At 36.0% G+C, this 19984-nt stretch overlaps 1 protein-coding gene across 1 annotated transcript in view; it reads left to right on the plus strand.

Annotated features, from left to right (window-relative positions):
* Window positions 1-1117: 1117 nt before the first annotated feature.
* The window catches only part of LOC128237430 (adhesion G protein-coupled receptor L3-like), a 35173-nt gene continuing 16306 nt past the window's right edge, over window positions 1118-19984 (plus strand). Inside the window, exons 1-9 of the mRNA XM_052952964.1 lie at window positions 1118-1252; window positions 4640-5082; window positions 5363-5570; window positions 8114-8234; window positions 9279-9309; window positions 9594-9825; window positions 10695-10733; window positions 18671-18814; window positions 19348-19446. Coding sequence (XP_052808924.1) covers window positions 1195-1252; window positions 4640-5082; window positions 5363-5570; window positions 8114-8234; window positions 9279-9309; window positions 9594-9825; window positions 10695-10733; window positions 18671-18814; window positions 19348-19446 — 1375 coding nt within the window. The 5' untranslated portion in view covers window positions 1118-1194. The remainder of the gene's footprint in view (window positions 1253-4639; window positions 5083-5362; window positions 5571-8113; window positions 8235-9278; window positions 9310-9593; window positions 9826-10694; window positions 10734-18670; window positions 18815-19347; window positions 19447-19984) is intronic.

Genomic DNA, 19984 nt, shown 5'->3' on the forward strand with positions numbered 1-19984 from the left:
ATAAAACAAAACCTCTTAATAAATGGTTAGTCGAGAATCAATATGATCATTGGATGACCGTAAGTAATATTTTGTATAGTGGTTTATAATGCAAATACGTTTCTTTTTGAAACGATATTTACAGCTTTAAAAGTAAACGTAGCGAGGGTACAGACATGGACAAAAAGATTTAGCAATCTGTGATTGTCTTTTTGTAGAAATAAATAAGAATGTTTTAAACTCTAAATTTCCTTTTTTAATTTCCATTGCGTCTTTTCCCCTGCGATGTACGTGTTCCCTGTTTTAAACGTGAACATATGTCAATATCGCATTTTTATTTGTCATTCAATGGAGGTCAGAACACTTTAATATTTTTAACTATGTATATTATGGTTTGCTTGCCATATTAACAAATAATGCGTATTTTTGTATTTGAAAGCCTTTGTTAGTAGCATTAAAGCTGCAATCTCACAGATATACCGTGTTTACAACTTTTTTTATTTCTTGTCTTGGAACGAGCAATTTTTTGCGTAAATATCTGCAAACCAATGATAAAAGATTGCTGACAGAAGATCAGAATATTTCTGTTCGAAAATTAATGTTTAATGGCTTAAACCGTTACAAACGGTTTAAGAAAAATGCATAAAACATCATATTTTGTTCTTAAATATAAAAAGGTGCCATCTCATTTTTGGACAGCAGTCTTATATAACTGGTTTCTATAAATTTTCGCAAAAAATGTGTCGTTCCAAGACAAAAAAAGTTTCAAAACGTTCAATCTGTGAGAGTGCAGCTTTAAGCGCATTATAGAATTGCATATACAAAACATGTTTTATTCAACGGTATACAATTATCACGTTATTACTTTTAAATTCCTTTGTTTTATGTATATATTGTTTTAAATCGTTGATTTTATAAAGAAATTGAATTGTCAGTTGTTTGTATAGCTTATATAATTTGATACGATCAACATAGCAGTTTTGAAGTCATTACGTGTGTATTTCTAATCGTTTTATTTCACAAGATATCAAATTAAACTACTCCATTGATTATCCTAATGATAAATGCTTGATCCCCGTTTTTCGAGTGTCGGTCAAGAATGTATTTCCGATCAAATCGACAAACATGAGTAAGGCATCAATTGTCAAAACAGGATATATTTGTCCTCAGTTGAGGTGGTAATTTTAATAATATGAATTTATTATATTTAAGATTATGGAGGGATTTATCATTATAAGTTTTTGTGTGTTATCATTCCTACACGGAATTGCAGGTATGTCTATTATTTTATTTTAAGTTCGACACAATGAATGGTCATATTTTTCACACGTCGCATATTGTGTAGCCTTGTGACAGTATCGGCTAGATGAGACGGTTTTAAAGATCACTCTCTATGTGGCAGCATTGGCCAGCTGAGAACGGTCTTAAAGATAACACTCCATGTGACAGCATCGGCTAGCTGAAAACGGTTTTAAAGATCACTCACTATGTGGCAGCATCGGCCAGTGGAAAATGGTTTAACGATAACTCTCTATTCCCAAGAAAGCCATACGGGAGCTCAATTTGAGTAATCAAACATAATTGGTAGAGGTTTCAGAAATGAAAAATCAGTTTATGCCTAATCTTAGTCAATATTAGTCAATTTATTTCGAATTGAATTAAGATCAAAATGAAGATTATCGCTTTGATCTTCTTCCAATACTTAAATACATGTGCTATGCAAAATAATTCTTTTAAATATTCGGTCTACATGGAGGAATCATTTTAATATGAGCCTGTATAGCTCATTGGCTCATTAGCACAAGTTAAATGGAAGCTTACACGCGGAAGGCATGAGTTCGTATCAAAACCTGTAGATACGCTTGAAATAATATTGTACGAAATCAAGGATATCGTCTATGTTGTTATTCTAATTATATTGAAGATCAGTTTCATTTTGTCTGTGTGTGTCCGTCTTTTAAGGATATCAGGAAGCTATATATTAAGAAATCCTATATTATATCAGACCGCCTTTTTATATATTTACAGTTGCTGCAATTTGATAGAACTGAGCTTATTAAACTATATATTATGTTTGTTAAAGACTCTCTTAAAGTAAGATCCTCCATATATGATGTAAGCACTTAATATGGAAAAAAATGTTCATCCTCTAATTTAGAAAGATTACAACAATTAAAATAGTTAACCATTTTGTTGTATCGTATTAACTTTTTCTATATATATACTTGTTTGTATTACATTGTTTGTTACTTTGCATACACGTTAACATTGATCACTATAATGTAAAAGTTGAAATGAACTGTTTTTCTGCCTGCAAGTGATTGCTTTAAAATCAGCATGTTTGTTCTTTCGCCATAAGCTATGCATAGGGCTGTACATAAAACAAGTTCGTACTGTTCTTCGCAGTCTGTCAAAGTTTGAGCTACGATAGACCACGATTCAGAAAATCTTCCTGATTCTTGATAGATCGTGAAAATAATCATAATGGAATCTGCTTGAATCTTGGTGCTCCTAAGATTTACCACGATAGTTTAAACCGTGGTGCAATCTTATGATCTAAAAGCAGTCGTAACTCAATCGGTTAAAGTCTTACGGGTATCGGATCGGCATTTGAAGTCCTTTGCGGATAATGGTGGTGATTTAGTTCGGGTGGACAAGACTGTTCTAAGATTCAGAAGAATTTGGTACATTTTTGACGGTTGTAAAGTATAATTAAGTAATCGTGTGTAATCTTCATTAATCGTACACCAATCGTTGATATTCGTATTCGCGTACAATTAGAACGTACATTCATATTCTTTACATAAGATGATCGTTAGTACATGTACTTTAATAATGGTGCCACATCATCCCGTTTAATCACGAGTAATGCCACTACTACGACAAGTCGTGTGTAATTGTTTCTGAAATCTTTACAGTCTGTGCCAGGTTTAAATCCTTGAAGACTTAGCTATTATTGCCCTTTTTTGGTCACGATTGGTCCTGGTTTCCAAAGTCTTAGTTACAATTTCCGATTTCGCCTCATCTTCATGCAGCTTAATTTATCATTTCAAAGTGTTTTGCTACGAATGCAATACGGTAGCATACCATGTACTTCACTTTCTTTATTGTTAAGTTGCGACACATCGAGATCAAATACGGCTTTTTATTTGACCTGTTCCGACAACACACATTAAACTACCACTGTTCGATGACCGACAACAGTCTTAGTATAAACACCAGTAACTTTTCTAGACATTGCTGCTACGATGTTGTCCGAAACATAGCAAGTACTGCAATATTATATCAGTCAGGTAGCATAGTTAAGCGTAGTAACTGTTGGCTAATCATACGAATACCGTGATAAATCTTTTTTTCAATTAAGTATACTTAAATCTAAAGTTGATCACAAACAATGTTCTTTGATTCCCCATAATCGTCCATGAATGTGGCATACATGCTGGTTTCTGAGCCCTGAAATTTCTGTTGTAATTGTTTTTGAAGTTGTATAAGTAGATGTATTAGTATTCACGAAATTAATACTATGATGTTCAATTCATAAACTCCCGACAAACGTTTGAATTCAGCTGAATATGTTTAGAGGAGGTTTATGTAGCTGAATATGTTAACGGGATGGTTATTTAGGTGAATATATATAGCGGAGGGTTATCTATATGAATATGTATAGGAGAAGGTTATTTAGCTGAATATGTATAGGGTTGGGTATTGAGGTGAACATGTATAGGATAGGGTTATTTAGCTGAATATGTATAGGGAGGGTTATTTAGCTGAATATGTATAGGGAAGGTTATTTAGCTGAATATGTATAGGGGAGGGTTATTTAGCTGAATATGTATAGAGGAGGGTTATTAAGCTGAATATGTATAGAGGGGGGTTATTTAGGTGAATATATATAGCGGAGGGTTATCTAGATGAATATGTATAGAAGGTTATTTAGCTGAATATGTATAGAGGTTTAATTAGCTGGATGTGTATAGGGGGGTGGGGGGGTTATTTAGCTGAATATGTATAGGGGGGATTATATAGCTGAATATGTATATAAGAGGGGAAGTAAGCTGCATATGTATAGGGCAGGGTTATTTGGCTGAATATGTATAGAGGAGTGGTATTTAGCTGAATATGTATAGGGTAGGGTTATTTAGCTGAATATAAAAAGGGCGGGTTATTCTGCTGAATATGTATTGTGGAGGGTTATTTTAGCTGAATATGTATAGGTGAGGGTTATTTTGCTAAAAAATTCTTATTGCTTAAATCATGTTGACAAATAGGATATTAAAGGTCTTACGTGTTTATTTGTGTTTTCGTTTTTTGTTGTTGTTTTTTTTTTTCATTCCAATTTCCGCTAGATACTACTTACATTAGTCTATATTAGTGTAAAGGGTATGTATGCATTCCCTTTGTTTGATCACGATTGTCATCTTTCATGTCATTTAGTTGTCCTTGTTGTTGTGTTTGTCTACAAACTGGACAAAACATAAACGTGTTTTGAGTTGAGTCGAGTAAAATGATGATGATAGTAAGGCCAAGATTCAACACGATGTTTCGACGTTATATATTGGGACTTTTCTCATATATCATGTTGTTACTTCTTACAAAAAACAGATACACTTCTTGCTGATATATTGTTTGTCTGAGACATATTCCTAATCATATATTTCAGCTCAAATAACGCAAGCACCAACTGGACCGCAAACGATCAGTACAACAACTCCAAAAACTTCAACCACGACTTTAACCATAACTACATTAGCCACGGCATCAGCAACGGCATCAATGACAACTTCAACCACAACTTTAACCACAACTTCTTCATACACGGCATCAGCAACGACATCAATGACAACTTCAACCACAACGGCCACACCAAAGGCAGATTGCCAGATCTTTCACTCAATGTCAAGTGATACAGGAAGGGATTTCAATGGACTGCAATATACCAACTACACAGTAGTCGACTTACGCAACTGTTCAATAGCCTATCCATTAGTCTTTACGGACTTTGATGCAGCGTTTCGGACATATTTCGCTGACATAATTGATCTAAATCAATCCAGTATTCGCCTATATGTACGGAAGGAGATCCCAATCGGCCAGTACACTAATGTAATATATATCAGTATAAATTCGCATAGGATGCAAAACAATATCAAAATCATCGTGTACAGATTATTGCTAGCATGCTTTATATAAATTCTATATGAATATACTCGTATGTTATAAATATTTACTATCTCTAAAGAAAAGCAAACTCGTTCTACCAATTTCAATATCATTGATAAGAAAATTTGCATATATATTTCAATGAAGTGCTCCTTTCGTTTAATTAAGCCCTTCTAACAGACAAAACTTAATTATCTTTCAGTTTAATGTTTTTGAATTCTAGGTTACGTTGATGGCAAAAGATCCTTACAATAAAACTGAAGTCATAGCCATAGCAATAAGAGCTAAAAGTGTGAATGATCCTCCGATGTTTGTCGGCTTACAATCTACGTTTGATGTAGCTGAAAACACTGTCGTCGGGAGAATTGTATATTCAGTGACAGTTCTTGATCCGGATATAGGGGATGCTGGAAACATTACTATTTCTACAAGTAAGGAAATTTAACAAAGACATAAACATAAAAACAAATTCCGTTATTTCATTAGTTTAAGTAAAATTATGCCAAAATAAGTTCAGACATTTGGTAACAGTAGCTGTCTTAACATATGTCAATATTTGGCAACAGTAGCTGTCTTAACTGACGACAGCATTTGGTAACAGATGCTGTCTTAACAGACGCCATTAACTGGTCCCAGTACATTTCTTAACATACATCAACGTTTGATAAGGCCAGAGTTTTTTCTTTTGTTTTTTTCGTTTTGCGGGATTTTTTTTCAAAAATAAGCACCAGGAGGAGGGAAGAAAAATAAGAAAAAGATGTTGAAAAATGAGCGTCGAGAAAAAAGAATAAAAATAAGATGGATTTTCCATATTTTTTTTATTTTTTTTTATACAATGCATGTTTTGAAGTTGTGCACACTTGTATTGTACTGATACTGCCTGTTGTACAAAAGTGTTGCATCACAGCTGTTAGAGGGCATCATTTTAAAAATTACAACTTCTTCAAATATATTTGTAGTGTCCATACTTTCAGAAAGTCCAAAATTTCTCAAGTTAAATACTATCTAAGTTATGTATTTTTTAACAAGAATAAATGCCAAAATATTCTAATTTCGTAGAAAATAAAATGACAGCCGCAGCATAAATGTTTTTCATTTTAAATCTTTGTAAAATTATCAAACATTTCGCCAAAAATCCAAAGAATTTTAAAAATAATTATAGAAAACTTTTGCAAATAACTGGTAATTGATTAAATGATGCAACAATAGTCTGTATTATAAAGGCAAAACAAGCTGTCATTTTCACATGATGATAATTTAATCAATTCTATATATCATATATGTGCATGATTTTAATACGTGCTTCTACACTTTTGTAGTGTTTTTAATGGTCACTGAAACTTGCACTGGCAAAACCAAAGACATCTGGCTCATTGTTGATTTATATAATTGTGGGTATATATAATGAGATAAACAACACATCTGAGGAAATTTAATGTCTGATATACCAGAAAGAAACAAGGTATGTAACTCAAACTTACAGATTTCACGGTCGAGTCCAGTTTTTTTAAGTTTCTTAATCAACATACAAACAATCCATTTTAAAATAGGTGACATGAAAAGAGGAGTCAATGCCCTTTAAAATGGTATGCAATATGTTGGTATAACTTTATTGTCTTTTAGACAAACAGGCCAAATCCAATGTCACATTCTCGTCTTTTTCTGTAGTCAGAAACTGTACAGCAAATTCCAATTTTCAGTGTGTCCCCTTGTAAACAGGTCTACACACAGAAATATTTAAGTGAGTATATGCTTCGATATAAAGAAAATACAATTCCGTTCCGATATCACAAAAAAAACGCCACGATTTTATGAACAAGTCAGTATCAGTCTTCAAACTAAATCCACTTTAAAATTTCATAAAAGGCAGCCATATTCCTTACAAGCGCTTAGATGATGATATTAAGCAAGTTTCAAGTTTTATTTTCATCATGGGATATAATATGCATATGACATCACAAAACAATGAAACATATTTCAGTTAACTTTATTGCAATAAATCCCCGACTTCCGCCATCTTGGAAACTGTGTGCGATAATTTTTTGTTGTTGTGAAATTAGCGTTAGGTTAAATAACACTAAATTTTATTTTCTATCGGAGATCTAAGAAACGGGCGGCGGAAAAAATCAAAATAAAGTTAGGAATTTGAATCTTTTTCTTTTTCCGGGTTTTGCAAAATTTAGGTACGGCGCTCCCGTAAAACGAAAAATAAAAAAAAACTCTGGCCTAACAGTAGATCTCATATCAGACGTCAGCATTTGGTAACAAAGCTGTCTTTACAGACGTCAACATTTGGTGCCAGTATCTGTCTTAACAGACGTCTACATTTTGTACCAATAGCTGTCATTGTTTTAAATACTGATTTTAAATAAGTGTAGTGTTTTAACGTGATTTTTTTATATCTAATTTAAACTGATTGCCAGTGTTCAATTGCATAAATAATAAGATTCCCAAATGTTAAATGTAAAGGTTTCTGACATGTTAACCGCCATTTACGTCCGGGGTTGTTTTCAATGCAAAATGGTCGAGGAGTTCCGAATGTTGGTACCAGTAGCTGTCGTAACAGATATCATATAAAAAGACGTGTTAGCCCATCTACTAGTTTACACCCCTAGTGCACTTGTGTTACCCGCCTTTTTCACGGCGGTTACTCTAATCAACAACGCTAGAGACTGCGTGTTAGGAATGTATGTGTTGTTTGTACGTTTTGTCTTTCGTTCAGTGCTTTTAGTTTCTAGCGTTGTTCCTCTCAGCAGGGTTTTGCTTAATATTTGATAACTATGCTTGTCCATCCACTGTCTTATTCAATCATACAATGTATATATTGAATGAATGAACATCAAAACATAGGCGTGATATTGAACCAACAGTAAAATACTATGTTTTGCAGTTCTTTTTGTCACCTTATTTGTTTTCTCAAGTCAAAGCTGATTAAATTGCCTAACATCTGGACTTATTTTCCCTTTGTTTGCAGATTCGTCATTCCTTACAGCTACAAAAGTCAACGGTTCATTTTTGTCCATTTTATGGTCTCACCATTTGGCATTGAATAAAGCTTTAGATGCAGACACCTTTCAAAGAAATACGTCTAGCATGTAAGTACCTCTATGAAAATTCTTCAAAAAATTGCATAAAATGTTAAATTCCTGGGAGTCATAGAAACAAAGAGGGAAAAATTATGTTCTTCAGCAGTCAAAAAACAGTATTTATTTTGGCTAATTGAAGTCAGCTTTTTAAGCCTGTTAAGCTTAAGAAGTTTCAAGAAAATTGGGCCGGATCTTAATAATTTTTTTTAGGAATTTCCTCATGATCTTTGTGCAAAATATTTCTTACAAAACTATATTGAAACAGAAAAACAACATTCAAATCTCAATAATTCCTCTGTAAATGTTAAGCACGGCAGGTTAAAGTATTGTATTTCATTTTGAAAATGTTTGCTTATACTTAATTAAGCATAGAAATAGAGGTAATCATTGTTATCTTAAAATAGTGAACTCAGCATTATGTTGTTAATAGGGATTTAAGCGTGTTCTATTTCAACATTATCAAATTATTTAAAAAACCTGAGCTCAATAACTTTAATTTATTTTTTACTCATGAAGATGGCTTGCTCTTGAACACTTTTTATTCAGAGTAAAAGCGTTTAAAATGTTGAACAATGCTAGTCTAGTTAGAGGTAAATTATTGATTTATTACTTATCTTTTTAAGACACGGGAACACTGGGTCGTTTCAATAAAGATTTTAAGTCGTTTCTTTATATATCTTTAATTTCTATAAACGTCACACATGATAGCACATTGACTGTGTTTATTTACTCATCATTTATTTACCTTGTTTTTAGTTTAAATACTGAATCAAGTTCAATTCCCAAATCCTCAAGTGAAGTAAATGGTGTTTTATGATCCGGTAATGTGTTATCAATCCGAGACTGATGTTTTCCTGCGTATTATTCGTGCCTCAAAAGAAACAGTTTAAAAACCGGTGCAGCTCGGATAATGAGGAAAACCTGTTTTTATTAGATAACTTCAAAAATATGAAAATAAATAATGTACAATTATTTCCATAATATTTAAAGACCAACTTATTAATCATTTCATAAAAAAGTAGGTATAGAATTAATCGTTGTTGTTTCTTTTAGTTCTGGGCCAACTGAAGTTATTTCTGTTCGGGTAAGTAAAAATGGTTATACATAATTCCATAAACAATTGATATGTACATATGTCAGTGTCCAGGCTGATATTCGTTTGCCTTACTTATAAATCATTTGGATGAAACTTCAGTTGATTTTACAGCGATCGTGAATACAGTTATATCAACTTATGCTAAATCACTATCGTTGGCACGATGTTGCGCCAATGTGTGGTATTGTGTTTGTCTTGGTGAGAAGCAAAAGCGCTAACCAGTGCGCTAATTCGACAACCTTATTGATATTATATGAATCATTTCATCTTAGGCGAGTGACCCGCTGGGCCTGTACACTGAAGCGAACATTTTAATGACAGTAAGAGATGTTGATGATAACGCAGCAGTTTGTCAACCGGAAGTTACTTTTTATCTTCCATCTTCTACTTATCGTAAAGAATACATCGTGGGTGATCTCAATACGCACTGTGTAGACCGAGACTTTACGCCAGCGAACAGAGATATCATTTTCATAGTTGTAAAGGGGAACTGTACTGGATATTGTAAGTTTTTCCGTACACAGCTGCTTTTGCAATGGGATAAAGTTTTTAACATGAAAATAAATGAATGAATGAATGAATGAATGAATGAATGAATGAATGAATGAATGAATAAATGAATAGATATATAAATAGGTGGATCGACAGACAGACAGACAGACACTGACAGACAGACAGACAGACACTGACAGACAGACAGGCACTGACAGACAGACAGAACGGACGTAGATGAAGGAGAAACTTTATTAATCGAAATAGTACATACACATGATATATTTGAGGTAAAAAATACCCTTGATCCGACATTTTAACATAATTCAATGCGTATTACTCAAAGACGAACAGACATATTCATTTCCATTGCATTAACACATCGTTTTTTTAACTAGTGATACATTATGGCTCAATAACCTAGCAAAAGTGTAATAAATAAGTTACTAGTAAATCTATCAAGACAAATGGTGGATGTTTACTTAATGCTCCGTCACATGATATTGTTAACTTCCTAGTGCTTAACAAGCACTTGGATAAGCAAAATAAATGAAAACATAGATAACAAAAAGCAAAATACATATTAGATTGATAAAATAAATTCAGCCATCGTGCGTTGATAATAATTGGATAATATAATATTAAAACGATTAAGATGGTTTGACCTTGCATACTGATGAAAATCTAAGATTGGTAAAACAAATGCAATCCGATAATAATAATTTTATATTATACCAACCAGAACGACATTGCCATCAAGAGTTGTATAACTATTTATGAATGAGTGTTTATGTGTTGACAAAATTCACAAAATAAAATAATTGTACTTGCTATTCATCTTACCTGATCAAGATACTTTATAGGTTATTGTTGTATTTCAGTGCAACCAGCCCGTTATCAGAGTCCTTTGTCTTTTCCAGGTAATGCTTATTGATTAAACCAACTATACTATTGTAGTCAACCGTTTTAATTCAAAAGCTTCATATAAATAGACAGGAATGTTTGTAATTACATTATTATCATTTGACTTTAACATATCAATACACTTAAACATACTTGGTCTTGTAGTAAAATGTTTCTGGAGGTATTGTGTTCGAATTTCTTCAAATAACTTGCATTCAAGAAGGAAGTGATACTTGATTTCGAATTTGTTACAAGAATTATATATTATTTCGTTTCTTGGTATATTAGTCAATCTACATGTTTCATTATTTAATCTATGTGATGGCACTAGCAATCTTGTCAGAGCTATGCGATGTTTTTAATGGTTACTTTCTTAAGATAATCACTTAATTCAAACCTTTTGAAAATTGATGCTGTTGTAGAAATTTCTTATCGAACATACCAATTATTAATAAAAGTGACATTGACACGTCGTTTGAAAATATTGACAAACACATTAAGATTGCAAGCCCTTTGAGCAAGCCATTCATCATGAAATCGAAATTACATATTCCATTCCTTAACATAGATGTCCAATTAGTAGTTCTAGGAGTGTTTTCAAATTCACAAAGTAATCCATTATTGATTACTTGAATATACTTCTACCTTCACAATTTAAAATCCTAAATCCAGTACTTAACAATAAAAGTAAATACTTGCGAGTGCATACCAATATATATGCAAAAAGCTAGAGAAACATGCTCAGTAGCAAAAAGTTTAAACATAAACCCGAATTAGTGGCAATGGGCAAATGCTAAAGACATAAAACAGAAATTCACAAACAAGAAACATAGAACAGCACACAACTATATAATTGGTATGTTTATCAAGAATTGTTAGGTTCCGCCTTGGAACGGTCAGTAAAATGTAAATTTACTGGGGGTTTAAACCAGTTTATGTGCACCAACTCCCTAAAAACAGAGTCATTTTGAGTCGAGCTTTAACACCGAAGAATCTTTTACAACATATAAACTATTTAAATGATGCTTGCTTGTGAGAAACCCAAAACTTCACAGCTATAAAACAGTATGGGTTTAAATAACTTATCAAATAAATGAAGAACATGTTTAATCGACCAATTAGTAAATATAAACAAAAATCTCTTTAACTTGTAAATTGGTGTTTGAGCTTGACCAGAAAGAGTATTTTATCATTCTATCCAAGAACAACTAGACGTCAAAACAACTCCGAGATAACAATATTGTTACGACCTAGCCCCGTGGTCCGTCGACGCTATCAACTGTCCCTTTTAGGGTGACCAAGTATTTGAAGTGTTCCCCTCGTGACTGCCCCTCAGGTACTGGTAGCGAAACCTCTCAATGGCAGTTAAATTGTATGTAGTCTAACCATTGCGTGTCAAAAACTAGTTCACCGGGAAGACAACTCAAATCGATGTTTACAAGTTTAATAAACGTTGGAAAACAGTACACCAGCGGAATAAATCATCATTTAAACATCAAAAGAAGAAAAGGTACAGTATGCAATCGCTGGGTAGACACAGGAAAACGCTATATCATCGTGTTGAATTTTATAAGTCCTTTAAACATTATTTTTCCGCGAATTTCCTATATAATTCTTTTTGGATTTTATCAAGGAGACAAATAATAGAAATCGTTTCATTTGTTATCGTTTTCTATTTCCAGTTAAATGTCAAAACCAAATGCCAAAATGGACGAAACGCCCGAGGGCGAATCGTACGGGATGTGCTTCAGGCTATGTCCAAGTTACGTCTCCTCTCGATTCTGGAAAACCCCGCCTTATATACACACATGGTCAAATGACCGAAAATCATGGTCATATGACCCGACCGAAAATGACCCGACCGAAAACGACCCATATATTTGGGTCAAATGACCCAAAAATATTGGCTGACAGCCAATCCAAGATGATCGTGAACTATTGAAAAAGTAAATAAACAATCTTCTCTACATGAACACGAGGATATTCACGTCTGATATTCTGTGTCTTTACCCAAGTTTATCAGGTTTGTGAGCAATGAAATCTGAATAAAATAAATGTATATAACTTTGTGTAACATTTGTAATAACTTTTATCCCTGTGGAATGATTGCTCACTCGGCGGTGGCAAAATTCAAGCAAGGCTGGCGCGCCTGGAATGTCGGGGCGTTGCTAGTTTCTTGTGTGATTTGCCATTGACCGATAACAACAATAATACATATTATACAAAGAATAAGGTACGTGCATATTTTTCTAACACAACCGTACATATGCTGGGGCATATCAATACCCCCCTGGCAAATAGGCAAAGCTCCCGCTGCCTACAATTAAACATCAACAAAGCTAAAGGTTAATACCATACTGTAATTAAATTACGCCACGGTAAAGCTTAAACACAAACTTATTTGCAATTAACGTCGCTTTTATCAATAGTTATTAATTTCACTTTGCACAATATCACTTTTTTGTTAATCACTATCAGTTCACAAATAATCACTAGTTAAGTGTTCATTATTTGTCTTAATAAGAATCCTGAATTTCGTTTCCGTCGAGATCCGTCAGTAGTTAGAAGCTCCGAGCTGACGGTGGTCCTGGGCCGTGAAAGGGGGTGCGCCGCTCACATCCCCCGTATCCGCACGGAGACCCCAGACATAGCCGGTCTCGGCACGGAACTACTGCAGAAATCGCAGTAGTCGTCCGGTATCCTCGTGGTGATCCATGGCAATGGTGCTGCCTTCTCGTCCCCTTCGATGACGTCCTCTTCGACCGTTTCATTGTACTTGAAACGGGAATGACAACCGCTAGCGCGCATCCCGTGCGCTTGCGATGTTCCCCTTGGCGACGGCTCTCCCTTACTAGTAGGTGCGCTCGTGATTGGCGCGATGCCGAAGAAAAACAAGATTGTTGGCGTATTTTATTCTGGTTTGTTTTGGCACACTTTTTCTTTGTGCCCTTTTTATTTAAAGGGGCTCCACCGTTATTTACCGTTTTACATTCAGGTCTATCTACCTTGGATAATATTTCTGTATCGTCGACGATCACGCGCCTAACTAGATTACAATTTCCGGCCTGAATCAAGGGTACCTCCGCCCCACCGAAAACCAACTTTTGCTTGCTATACAGAATGTCTACCGGTCCCGTTCCATGGCACACCAATACGTCGCGACCAATCCAGGCGTCATCCCCAATGTCCGCCACAATGAAATCATGGTCGAAAGCCACAGGACCTATATCCAGTTGCAACGTGGAAACGCCCTTTACCTCCAAAGGCACACCATCTGCACCGGTCAGGCAAATGTCCACTTGCCTTAGCTCAGGACGATTCCACTCGTCCAAAGACAAAAATAAACGGCTCGAAATAACCGAACAGGGGGCACCAATGTCCACCACAAACGCCGTCTGTGTTGCGTTTACAGATCCCTGGATGTACCATTTTGGTGCTTGCCCTTTTGCCCATGCTGCGCTACATGGTTCTCCTTCCTTAAATCTAGTTGTGTTGTCGATCGTCTCATCCGAGTCATGACCTTTCACGCTTACATGGACCACCCTCCGGTCGCAAGGGCTGGTCCCGGGAAGTTTAAATGTCCCCCTTGACCATCGTGGTATTTTTTGCCAACCTTGTCATAGATTCCGTCAGTGTCTGCCGAATTCGAATCACTAATGGCGTCTAATCTGCTTAACCCGTTCCGAACCTCTCGGGTTGCAGTGTAGCCGTCATCGCCGACTTCGCTTGGGTACTGGTCGCGGTTGGTCATTGCTTTAGTCCTCCGCTCCTTCCGATCCGCGCACTTCCATGCGTAGTGACCTTGCCCATGACAGCTGTAACACTCGACCTTCGTCTTGGGGTCTGCGTTCACTCGACCTTCTAAACGCTCAAGTCGGGTTATAAATTCCTTCAGTAGGTCATTTTGTAGCTCATCTAGCATTAGTTCGGTCCCGTTTTCATTTCCCTGCCCCTTGACACGTATGACCGTATTTTGCCGCTCAGGTCCGTAATAGTCACTATCGTGCTTGTCCCAATGTGGTTCGTACGCCCGCCTTGCTTGAACACTCCCTCTCCCGTCAGCTCTGTCTCGTCCCATGATCTGTATCCAGTTGACAGCAAAGTACACCGCCTCATCGACCGTCCTAGGTTCTTTATTAAATTTAAGTTCGAACCGCATGTCCTCGTCTGTGACCCCGTCCAAGAATCGCCGCACGAGGTCCTCGTCCCTGGTCTTCCGGTGTCTGAACCCATGTGCCTTGTCATACAGCAACTTGAGGTCCGATGCGTACTCTTCTACCGTCTCCCCCTGTCGTTGCGTCCGTCTGCTGAATATCGCGGCATATGACCGGGGCGTTTCAACGGCCCTAAACCTACTATTAAGCTCAAAAATAAGTTCTTTGTAGTCATTCACGGTGTTAGGCTTTAATTGTGAAAATACGAATTGTGCTGCTGCACCCTCCAGCCTAGGCAGTAGCTGGTCTAGCATATCGTCCTCGGACCAGCGGAAACGTCCGGCTATGGCTTCGAACTGCGACAGCCAGGTGGTCCAGTCTTCTTTACCAGTGAACACCGGCAACTTAACTGGTGGGTACCTCGCAGTGCTTTCGCGAAAATAGGGGACGCCGCGTGTCCTATCAGGCTTAGCGTATGGCCTTTGGTACATCCGGTCCGTTTCCCAATTACTACCGCCTACTTCCGTGTTCCTGGAGCTGGATATCGCATACCCATCCCATCGCGTTGACTCCGTCGCGTGGTAGCCATAGGGCGCCCCGGTCTGGTTACCCGCGTCCCACATGGGGTCAGCATCCACTTCCGCTCGGCCGGCACCGTAGTACGTCGTCCCCCAGCGCACATAAAAAGAAGCATCTGCGTTACAGGCCTGACCTGAAATATGCTTACCTTCATTGCACTTGTTCCTTGAGTTACTACTATTATACTCACTTATATTGCTGTTATTTGTACAAGATGTGACCGTCTCTCCCGATCCATCATTGCCCTTAGCCATCCCTCTTTTGATGGACTGTAACTCCCTTACAACATCCTTTAAGGCCCCTGTGATACCTACCATAACCTCACGTAACGGCCCCTTGTCACGATCACCTGGCGGTTCGTTGGTTGTAGACCCGGCCTCGGACACGGAGTCCAGTGTGGCATACTCGTCAGCGTCGTCCTCTACCCCTGGCTTATTAAATATAATATCCCCACTATCGACGTCCCTTGGATCAGTCATATCGCGAACTCTTGAACTCCTTGGATTAACCCCTGACCCGCCTGGTGCGTGAAGTCCTATGTCACCACCCCCTTCGTCTGGCGTAGTTCGTATCGCTGAATCTGATATAATTACAGATCCCACCGCTGCCACCAATAAATGTTACGACCTAGCCCCGTGGTCCGTCGACGCTATCAACTGTCCCTTTTAGGGTGACCAAGTATTTGAAGTGTTCCCCTCGTGACTGCCCCTCAGGTACTGGTAGCGAAACCTCTCAATGGCAGTTAAATTGTATGTAGTTTAACCATTGCGTGTCAAAAACTAGTTCACCGGGAAGACAACTCAAATCGATGTTTACAAGTTTAATAAACGTTGGAAAACAGTACACCAGCGGAATAAATCATCATTTAAACATCAAAAGAAGAAAAGGTACAGTATGCAATCGCTGGGTAGACACAGGAAAACGCTATATCATCGTGTTGAATTTTATAAGTCCTTTAAACATTATTTTTCCGCGAATTTCCTATATAATTCTTTTTGGATTTTATCAAGGAGACAAATAATAAAAATCGTTTCATTTGTTATCGTTTTCTATTTCCAGTTAAATGTCAAAACCAAATGCCAAAATGGACGAAACGCCCGAGGGCGAATCGTACGGGATGTGCTTCAGGCTATGTCCAAGTTACGTCTCCTCTCGATTCTGGAAAACCCCGCCTTATATACACACATGGTCAAATGACCGAAAATCATGGTCATATGACCCGACCGAAAATGACCCGACCGAAAACGACCCATATATTTGGGTCAAATGACCCAAAAATATTGGCTGACAGCCAATCCAAGATGGCGTCGTCATAGATCGTGAACTATTGAAAAAGTAAATAAACAATCTTCTCTACATGAACACGAGGATATTCACGTCTGATATTCTGTGTCTTTACCCAAGTTTATCAGGTTTGTGAGCAATGAAATCTGAATAAAATAAATGTATATAACTTTGTGTAACATTTGTAATAACTTTTATCCCTGTGGAATGATTGCTCACTCGGCGGTGGCAAAATTCAAACAAGGCTGGCGCGCCTGGAATGTCGGGGCGTTGCTAGTTTCTTGTGTGATTTGCCATTGACCGATAACAACAATAATACATATTATACAAAGAATAAGGTACGTGCATATTTTTCTAACACAACCGTACATATGATGGGGCATATCAATATATCGAGACAATCTCAATTTTAAAGTAGTCATAGTAAAAATGTAATTTGTCAGGTATTTTATCCCGTTTTATAAATATTACGATTTTAGTTTTATCTTAATTGACAGTTAACTTCCACTTTGCAATATTCATATAATATATTTAAATAGTGCTGCTTATCTTTGCTAGAATGAGCAAAAATAGCTATGTCATCGGAATACAGTAACATAAACATTGCAATGAATAAAACATCAATGCCTTTTACTCGCTGTAGGAACAATCAATCTTACAGATCAGTAAGGCATTAATATATATCTAAAGCATTCGCCTTACCACAAGCCTAAAAACTTTCAAATATTTCTCCTGTCTCATGTAAAAGTTTTAGTCTAGATTTAAGTTGAAAATTCTTTTTATGACCTAAAAATCTTTCCTCCAAATCCTAATTAAACAACTTGTAACGTATGGTTTTCCTAACTATATAATAAAACAAAATAACTGCTGCTTATTATTAAACAAACGGCTTAGCAAGCTATTTAATACAACAATGTTGTCTATTGTGCCCATTTCGCACGAAACTCAGCTTGAGCTACAACATGTATGTTGGCTTCTTATTATTAAACAAACGGCTTAGCAAGCTATTTAATACAGCAATTTATCTATTGTGCCCATTCCGCACGAAACTCAGCTTGAGCTTCAACATGTATGTTGGCTGCTTATTATTAAACAAACGGCTTAGCAAGCTATTTAATATAACGATGTTGTCTATTGTGCCCATTCCGCACGAAACTCATCTTGAGCTACAACATGTATGTTGGCTGCTTATTATTAAACAAACGGCTTTGCAAGCTATTTAATACAACAATGTTGTCTATTGTGCCCATTCCGCACGAAACTCAGCTTGAGCTTCGACATGTATGTTGTGAGTTTGATTAATTCATTTAGTAAATAATTTTCCAACAACATTTAGTAAGGGTTTATCTTAAATAAAGATTATACTAAAAGGCAAATCTAGTTCGTCAAACATTAATTATATTTCATTATTCAGCATAGTTTCATTCATTATTCAGCATAGTTTCATTTAAGTTATAAAAAATTCCTCTTGGATTATTGATTGTTTTAAATTAATTAGTATCTTATGAAATCTTATTTCTGGGCTGTTTAGCATGTGTACCATCCTTTAACAACTTTCAGTATATTTCAACATTTTAAAATCTGGTATTTAATAATTTTCCAGTTTGTAGTTTGTGTTTACATAGTTAAATTATTCGAAACTTTTCTCAAATATGCTGCGAGCCTCAATTATTTCCTGTTTATTAATGTCTGTTTTTCTTGTCTGATCTTTTTAAAATTTATTATAAAGTTTTTTCTATTTTCTTGGAAAATATTTTCAAAAGGTTTACCGCTCTCTAATATCGGCGAACCTTTCTGTGATACGTCTTGTATTGTGACTGTTTTCGTGGCGTATGAATGAATAAATGAAGGCATAAATGAATGTAAAAATAAACATATATGCATATTTACATATATACGTTATCCATTGTTTAATGACAATAACATTATGTTTATAGCTGTTGAAGGACCTTCTCTGTTTTTTGTTCGCAAAAACATCTTGTTCGCTTATCCCTGGTTACTGACACAACAAAAACCGTGTCAGGTCAACATTTCAGCAGGAAATGAGTTGCACGGAACCAGTTTTCTAGTAAAAATCAGATGTAAGTATGACATGTTTCAAATAAGCTAAGGAAAGCCATATGGTTCACAATAACGTTTACAAAGGCCCTACTATTCAAACACAGCTTACAGTACCCTATGTTATTATAAGATATCTAGATTTCTGACTCTCGATTTAGAAAGGAATATAACAAATTGTTCTTACACATGATCAGGTTCCTTTTATAAAAGTATTCAAGTCATCATTTGAGAGGTTGTGCAATATCACCTCTATTTATACTCATGCGTGTAGCTACACTCAATAATTGCAGCTTAATTTAAAAGTCGCTTCCGAGCCATATCTTTAAACTTTGTATTTATAGGCTCACTGATACTCACTGATAAATCACGTTCCTTGTGTTTTTTGTGCACGAAAAAGTGCACAAAATAGTCCACAAATTTGCGTTCTTACGCGTAGTGTTTCCATACATCTCTTGTTTAAACATATCTTGGATTAAAACATATATTGAACTAAAATGATATAATTCAACCATATCAAACTTTTAATGGGTTGACACGAAGCGTGTTTTTATAGTTTCAGAATGCCCTGCAGATACGGACTTTGCAAACACGAAATGGCCACCAGGTCGACTTGGGTATACAGAAGAAATAAACTGCCCAGGACATTATAACGGTGAACTATGTTGGCTGATAACTATCATTTCGTGTGTTCTCCTAGCCGCAGCTAATAGGGATTATACGAGCAATCCCCAAATGACTGTTAAATTACGAAATGGCGAAGCAAAATTGCGAAAATACGAAAAGGCAAAATTAGCAACTTAATTCAGATTGCAGTATTTGTTAGTTAACGATATTTTAGAATTTCATTGAAATTGAAAATACTGAAAGAACAGATTGTTTAGTATTTATTTTAAGTGGGTCTTATCAAATAGAACATATTTTTGCAATTTAAAAAGCAATTTAGCATTTTACGGTAGTAAGTGCTAAAAGTAAGAGTTTGGTTTGCTCATCTTTTCGGCGTTTCTTTAGCCTTACAAAAAACAGCCTATGAAAAAGGAAGCAGACTTTTGGACTTGCTTAAATCTGCATTTGAAGAAAATTTCTGTGTTTTTGTCTGATTTTAATTAACTTAAAAATACGTTTTAGTACGGACTCAAATCCCAACACACTACAATAATTCAATGCATACTTTTTAAAATGGTATACGATAT

Source organism: Mya arenaria, chromosome 6, assembly GCF_026914265.1.
Source record: "Mya arenaria isolate MELC-2E11 chromosome 6, ASM2691426v1".
Taxonomy (NCBI): domain Eukaryota; kingdom Metazoa; phylum Mollusca; class Bivalvia; order Myida; family Myidae; genus Mya; species Mya arenaria.